Source organism: Miscanthus floridulus, chromosome 8 (assembly GCF_019320115.1).
Source record: "Miscanthus floridulus cultivar M001 chromosome 8, ASM1932011v1, whole genome shotgun sequence".
Classification (NCBI taxonomy): Eukaryota; Viridiplantae; Streptophyta; class Magnoliopsida; order Poales; family Poaceae; genus Miscanthus; species Miscanthus floridulus.
In genome coordinates, this window is record NC_089587.1 from 215,353,060 (window position 1) to 215,360,871 (window position 7,812).

The 7,812-nt window shown below is 49.1% G+C and overlaps 1 protein-coding gene across 1 annotated transcript; it reads right to left on the reverse strand.

Annotated features, from left to right (window-relative positions):
* Positions 1 to 738: 738 nt before the first annotated feature.
* Positions 739 to 5,618, reverse strand: LOC136478136 (F-box protein FBX14-like). The gene is made up of 3 exons (XM_066476465.1): positions 4,394 to 5,618; positions 3,019 to 3,526; positions 739 to 2,922 (listed from the first exon to the last, which is right to left on the reverse strand). The coding sequence occupies exons 1-3, from the start codon at positions 5,116 to 5,118 to the stop codon at positions 2,161 to 2,163; spliced, it is 1,995 nt and encodes a 664-aa protein (XP_066332562.1). The 5' UTR covers positions 5,119 to 5,618; the 3' UTR covers positions 739 to 2,160.
* Between the last annotated feature and the right edge of the window lie 2,194 nt (positions 5,619 to 7,812).

The following is a 7,812-nucleotide window of genomic DNA, read 5'->3' on the forward strand; positions in this document are numbered from 1 at the left end:
AGCACCTGTAAAATATAGTTTTTTTTTCTGCAGCAACTTAATTCTGTTCGATTTATGCAGAACCCTGGCATGCCGCACCAAGCCAAACATCCTCGGCATTTACTGAAGCTTCATTGGCCGACGCCAATCGAAATCTGAGACCGAAGTAGCACGTCGACAAGGACAAATGGCACCCAAGCTGAGCAACCAGAGCACGTTGCACCTGCACCATTTTGGCGATCTAAGACTTTTCGTTTCGGCTTATACGATCGTAGATTATAAGCTATAATAGTATTTTTCTCTCACACTAAAGTAGCCAGCAGTACTTCTGGTTTATAATCAACGATCGTTTTGCTGAAACGAACATGCTGGCCGACCAAACCGCCAAAAGCAAGACATCGCGGGACTTGCTTGTAGCAGGAAACTGCCAAACAGGCTAACAGTATCCCAAGCACCAAACTTCCCTTCGGTTTCGTTTCGCCCACCACCTTCCGGTTTGGCACACACGTACACACGGCATCTGTAGCCGGTTCTAGGCAAGCTCGTGACGAGCTCTCCTTCATGCCGGCAAGAAAAGAAATGGTATATTGGGCAGCCCGATTCTCCCAAACCAGATGCCTCTCCCAAAGCACTCACAAGCGAAACAAAACAAGGCTAATCGGCGCCCTGAGGAAGCCGACAACCTCTTAATGACAGACACGATGCTCGCCATAAACAAGGCATGGTATCATACCGGAAAACCCTTAAAAGAACCTGAGATCTATGAAGCCCAGCCCAGGGATCTCAAATCATCAGAGAAAAAAACCATCTAGATCGGTGGATCGCCCCCCAGATGCAGCTGATGATATAAAAGAAAAGAAACCGGGCAGATCGAACTGGATCCTGGAGAAAACAAATGCGAGGTGCAGTGACCCCAGGAAACAAACCACATGCTTGCCAGCCTCGCTCTCAGCCCTGGATGGCACAGGCACAGCAGAGATCTAAAGAACGAATTCGTCCATGATAAAGAGACAACACATCCTTGTTTAACTATTCGCGACGACTGGTTAGGGTTTGGTTTGGTTTCGGAGCGCAACGTTAGTGGTTAGCACGCAGATGGAAGATGGTGGTGGTGCTCAACAGGGTGTACAACAGCATGCAGCAATGGAACTCCAACTCCCACCACCACTATCAGTTAGAAAACTACTACTGCTACTGTTTACCTTTCTCAGCATCAGCCAGTCAGCTGGTGGCGGTGTTGGGGCTGCCATGACGACCCCTCCAGGATCCTGAAAGGCGCCGGGGGCAAAAGCAGCAGAATAAAAACAGACGGCCATCAGGGCAGTTGATGTCATGAGGCTCTACATGAAACAAGGACGACCACTATCAGAGCAAATCATTGGTAGGGCCTATCGTTATGATTACAATTTCAACACACAGGCTACGGGCGTTTATTATAGCGATAGAGCTGTCGAGGTCTAGGACATATAGGAGTATGATCATGGGAAGCAATGGAACAGTGATGTCGACAAGAAGCACAGCGAGAGTGGGAGCAAAACCAAGCAATGCCGATCAAATTCCAAATTTCCTCCAATAGCTTCTTGATTAAAAATAGCAGAGAGGGTGGAGACGAAGAAACGGGATAATGGTCTACAGGTCGTCTACAAAAATAACTCATGAGTGCTAAAAACAATGAAAAAAAGGGAGAAAAAAATAGCGGAATCTGAGTTTTGGATCATCTAAAACATAAGTAATGGCCGGTGGAGCATTGAAGCTTCGGACATAGGCAGCACTTCCATTCCTTGGTCTGAGCAGAAAAATGAAACGGAAGATGGCAAGATACAAGTAGCTGGAGACTTGAGTGCCAAGAATCATCCGAAGCCTACTGACTGGAGTCAGTGTGCAGTCAGTTCCTGTGCAATCAGTCACTACCCATCATTGCTATACTGTAAGACTAGTGCCGTGAGGTCATCAGATGTCTCGCTCTGGATGTGCTTCTCAACTGCCCAAACTCTGTATGCTGGCCATGCCAGATCAAGTGAGAATAATCGGCAGCTTCTTACTTGATTTACATGGAGTGCTCCTGCAGCAACTTGAAAATCATCCGCAGGAAGCTTCCCTCATTGGCTCTGAAAACTTGATAAGGAATAATACAACAAACATGTTCGTGGGTACAGCAGGGCTGTTCTTCCAATAGCAGTCCTACAAGAGGGTAACAAATGGCGGAGCGTCATTCCTTGGTCCTGCCAGTGACCGATACAAGTACAACTTGTCAACAATCTCAGCCTCCCCTTCATCTTCATAGTGGTCCTTAATTACTTCAACCACCAAATTTTGCATTTGCTGAGCTACATCTTTACAGCCCCTCATAGTTAGCCTGCATGAGTTCATCCATAAGAACCTCATATTGTAGAAGTAGTTCATTCCTGAGAGCAACCCCCTGTCACTGAAAGGGCTATCTCTGACCTCAAGCTTCTGCAACTTAGTGCATCCCTCGAATACATATTGGAGGGACATGTCACTATTCCCAGCAAAGGCAACAGACAAGGTCTTTATTAGCTTCCCATATTTTCCAATGTATGCAAAGGCTTTATCAGTAAGCAGGCCAGAGACTGAAAGCCTGGTGAGTTTCTTGCAGTTCATCACAATTGCGCCAAAACCTTCATCCATGGGATCCCCAGTGATTCGGTCAGGGCGGTGGCGGCCCATAATACAGAGGCGGAACACTACAAGCTCAGGACAGTTCTTCGACATAGCAATTACTGCTTCATTTGTCATCTGCTGGCAGAAGTAGAGGATTGATTCTAGCTTCCGGCAGCCTTCTGAGATTGCCTGAAGACCAACATCTGAGACCGAACCCTCAGAATCTTCAGAGGCATCCATAGGAAAAATTCTCAGCTCACGGAGATCAGAGCATGTATCAGCCACAGCACGTAGGCCTTCATCACCCACAGTATCAAGGACCTAGAATAACAAATTGAACATCAATGTCTATATCTTAGTTGTCAGCGCACATAAAAACCGGTATATGCATCAACGAAAATCTGGTAGGTGGCTCACCCAGAAAGTGCGAAGATTGGTGCAGTTGCGAATAACTGGCTTGAGTTCTGCGGCGGTTAGGTTTGCAAAGCTGAAGTTTAGTGAGGTGAGCTTGGCACAGACAGGGTAGATCGCTGGGAGATATTGTGGATCGACCTCCCGGAAACCTGATAGACAAACGAGAGACCTGGCTGCAGCAAAAGATGTAGCAAGCTCAGTCACAGCCAAGCCCCCATCGGGGGCACCCTCAGATCGGAATGCACCGGTTCCAAAGTACGTGAGCTGGGGTGCTCTTGCCATGAGACGGCGCAGCTGCTCTACTGACACATGGTGGTTGACACGCAACCGGCGCAAAGCCGGTGAGCGTGCAACAAGTGCCTCCAGGGCCTCAAAGTTGAAGGGGACGCTGATGCAGTCGAAGACAAGTGACTCCAGAGAGGTGTTGGACTCTGAGAACTTGGAGATCCAATCCAGCTCGTCCTCTCCATCCTCAAGGTAATCTTCAATCAGATCCAGCACGCGAAGAAGCCTACAAAACCAAAAGCACCAACCGTGGGCGTGAGATACCAGTACTACACTTAAATGCTGCTATTACTGCTCCTATTCCCCAATAAGGAAGACCAGACAGCGTGCAACTGGAAGTACCCCAAACCTGAGTGTAACCAATTAAGGCCTTGTTTAGTTCCTCCCAAAAGTTTACACCATATCTCATTGAATATTTGGACACATACATATAGTATTAAATATAGATTAAAAAAATAACTAATTGTACAGATTGCGACTACTTTGCGAGACAAATCTTTTAAGCCTAACTGGTCTATGATTTGACAATGCGCTGCTACAGTAACACGTGTGCTAATGACTGATGAATTAGGCTTAATAAATTCGTCCCGCGGTTTAGTGACGGATTTTGTAATTTATTTTTTATTATCCGAACACCCCACGTGACACCTACACGTGACACCCGACACCTCGAAACTTTACACCTGAGATTCAAAGGCCTAATTAACGAGACTGTTCTGCCAAGGACCTAAGGGGTAATTCCTATGGCAAGATTCGGCTGTGACAGTAGCAGGTGTCACTATCCGGTGATCAGAAAGTCGAGCACAATAAATAATCGATTTACTGGTAATTTTCACAGGAAGGCGTGTAGCGATCAGAAACCAACCAATACGTCCATAAAACTGAAAAGCGTAAAGGGCTAGGCGCGCACACATTAAATAAGGCGGAATTGCGTGGTGCAGCTAGGATCGAACAAATGTACGAATGGCATAGTATGATACCCTCCGAAAGCGAGGAAAGCTGGTAAAATACTCCTCTGGATACCGCAAGGCCGCTTAGATTCACAGCCCGTGTGCAGCAAAACATACAAAAGCTGGGTGATAGGGCGACGTACCGGCAGCGCTCGGCGATGACGGCGAGCCCGACCGTGCTGAAGCCATCGCAGCACACGAGCGAGAGCTCCCTGAAGAAGGGGAAGGACTTGGCGACGAGCGCGAGGTCGTCGTCGGAGACGGTCATCCGCTTGAGGCAGATGCGCTCGAGGCGCGGGTACGCGGGCCCGAGCGTGGCCACCCAGGGGGAGACGTAGGCGCCCCAGCCGTATGGCACGAGGCTGAAGTCCGCGAAGCGGGGCTTGCCCTTGAGCACGACGGCGCGCAGGCCTCCGAAGCGCTCGACGGCGCGTTGCGGCGAGACGGCGTAGCAGTTGCCGATGAAGAGCTCGCGGCGCGTCTGCGCCTCGGCGCGGTACCAGGAGCGGCAGACGAGCGAGGCGGCGTTGCGGTCCCGCGCGGCGGTGAGGAACTCGAGCACGGTCTCGAGCACGTTCTCCAGCACCTGGTCCGGCGGCGCCCACCTCCCGCCCCCGCCGTTGTTGCCGCCCCTCAGATCCGGCTCCCACCTGTCCCCGCCGCCGCCCTCTCCGCCGGGGTCGTCCTCCGACATCTGCGACGGCGGCGAGTCGGAGTCGTCCTCCGCCGCGTCCCGCATGCCGGACGCGGAGGAGGAGGACGGCGAGGAAGAGGACGCCGTGGGAGCTAGGGTTAGGGATGCAGGGATCTGGGGAGGGGAGGCGCGGTGGGGGACGGAGGAGGTGGAGGACGAGTGGGGAGTGCTCATGTGAGACTGGAAAAAAGGATTAAATAATGATTAGATCTGAGCGAGGGAGCGCGAGGGAGCGAGCGAGCGAGCAAGGTGGACTGGGACGGCTGGTGCTGGGACGCAGGCACGCAGCGCAGCGCAGGCAGGCATCGATCGAAAGAAGGCCCCCTCCTTTTTATTCTCGCTCTCGCGGTCTCGGCCTCCTTCTGTTTGGCTGGCTGCTTTCGGTTTGGGCTCTCCTCTCCTCTCTGTCTGGAGAGAAACGAACGGAGATCAAAGCGGACGCAAACGGCGGCCGGCGACGTCCGAGCAAGGAACAGGACGATACGCCATTACGCTACGCTGGGGGAGAGACGAAGACGACGTCTGCTAGCATGGGCTTGTTCCTTTTTCTCTGGGTCAGACTCGTAAGCGAGTACTCTTGTCACTTATTACGCCCATCCCGCCGGTGCTGTCTCGGCAGCAAGCACCGGCCTTTCTTCTCAGCTACTACTAGCATACATAGCCATAGATTACCACAGCTGATTTTAGGCAAGTGTGGCTAGAAAATTTGAAGCCACATTCTATGACATGTGGAGCCTAAAAGAAATTTGCTAAAATTTAGTTGCCAACCAAGCACTTGCCAACTTAATCAAACTTGCCTAAGATAAAAGTGTCTCAATCTATAGCGAGACAGTGTAGCAGTTGTCTAAGATAAACTTGCCTCACCGATGGCACTAGCAGTGAAGGTTTAGCTAGCGCTTTAGCAAACTTTTTTTTGAACCACATTATTATAATTTATTGTCTATACACCGTGCCATTTTATTCGTCCTCCTTGGCTTCCCCTAAGCCTCATCATTCTCCTTCCTCTACATATCCCTCATCCCACATTTTGTCGTCGGACCCTCCTCCGCTACCAATATCGTTACCGCTGCCGCTAGCAAAATCCCTCGTGGCAGCGCCTCCTCAAGCTCCTCGCCCACAGTGACAGCATCATCGTCGTCGACAACTTCATGGGCCACAAAGACAACGTTACACCCTCAACTCAGCAACCTGCAATTCAAATTCATCCACCACGACGTCCTTGAACCCATTCTCCTAATGGTCGATAAGATCTACCACCTCGCCTGCCCCCACGTCCTCGTGCGCTACAAATTCAATCCCATCAAGGCCATCATATCCCCGCACCTCGTCGGCCTCATCTTGCTCATCTGCCTCCACTTCACGAGCCTCGTTCCTGGCATCCCTCGCTGCCCACGCGCTCACAAGTAGCAGGAAACCACCCACAGAGAGGGTCGAATCCTTATCCGCTCGCCGCGCTAAGGCCGAGTGCACGCGGCACAGGCTCACGAAGCTGTAATGGTTGGGACCATGGCCGTCGCCTAGCCATGAGAAGAAAGCAAGGAAGGAGATGGTTTCCTGAGCAGATGAAGGGGATGAGATGGAGAGGAAGGGAATAAATGGGGTATTTTTTACCATAGAAAATAATGTGGGATACATAGCCTGCACATGAGTTTAGGGTTGCTATTTTCTAGAGGCGTGTAAAATGGCACGATTGGAATGGACACTAAATTATAGTGATATTCAGCCTTTTTCGCTGGTTGGTTTTTGGGCTGATAAGCCCGGCTGGTGCTGGTTTGTTGTGAGAGAAAAATACTATACCATGGCTGATAAGCCCTGACTGAAATCAACAAGTGAACAGGCTGATTGTTCCTATATGATGAATAATAGTAGCGTATTTCGAAAACATGATATTTGTAATGGTCAGTGCCGGCCCTACGGGTAGGGCACGAGGTGCGACGGCCGAGGGCCCAAGCGGAGGAGGGGCTCAAGCCCAGGTATAGAAACCCCCAGATCCTATAGTCCATTAGACATTAGTAAACTAATGAGAAGAGAGACAGAACTGGCCATGTGACCCAAAAAGACAACGTTGACATTTCTTTCCTAGTTTTCTCTCCCCATGGCCCTCGGGTAGAGAGGAGGCGAAGAGTCATACAGCAAATACCACACTCTGATCGTGAGTTCACGACGTGCGCCTTACACACGCAGAGCTCGCACGAGGACGGCGACCAGGCAGGGCTCCACGACGACGACATCTTGATTCTTGGCTTCTTACGAATTTTGATCACTGGTCAGTTGTTTAGGCCCAAGGTATTTTTTTCCTTTTATTTTTAATCCAAATTAATTATTTGTATAATATTCCAGACTTCTACTATTGTGTACCTATATAGTCATATTTTTCTTCTAATTTAGGTGTTAGAATTTTAAAATGTTACCTAAGAAACATTTGTTATGGGTGAGAAAAGAAAACGAATATATTATTTTTTTAATCTACATTGTTCCTCGATAATTATTATACATCGACAAATATATTGCTCAGTCTACATCGTTCCTCGATAATTATCAGACATGTTAAATTAAAAATATGTTATTGAATTTGCTTTCGTTTTACAATTAAAATTAGTGTCTATATATTATAAGATTTTATACATGGTTAAGAGGGACCATTGCGACGGGATCGTCAAAGGGCTCTTAAAATCCTAGAACTGGCACTGGCAAGGGTATAGATCTAATTATTCTTTTTTCAGAACCGCTTAGCAATACTACTCCACCGATGTATTCCATTTTCAACACAGAAAAGCATATCCATGGACCATGGCCGTTTCCCCGTTTCGGAATTCAGAATTTTCAGAGCCACATGACACACACGAGCAGATACATACCCCCTTCCCG

Bases quoted from the DNA above. Each gene is read 5' to 3' on its own strand.
- LOC136478136 (XM_066476465.1), bottom strand. From the start codon at position 5,118: ATGAGCACTCCCCACTCGTCCTCCACCTCCTCCGTCCCCCACCGCGCC. The intron at 3,527-4,393 runs GTACGTCGCCCT...TTGGTTTTGTAG, and splicing joins GTCATCGCCGAGCGCTGCCG to GCTTCTTCGCGTGCTGGATC. The intron at 2,923-3,018 runs GTGAGCCACCTA...TTGTTATTCTAG, and splicing joins CCAATCTTCGCACTTTCTGG to GTCCTTGATACTGTGGGTGA.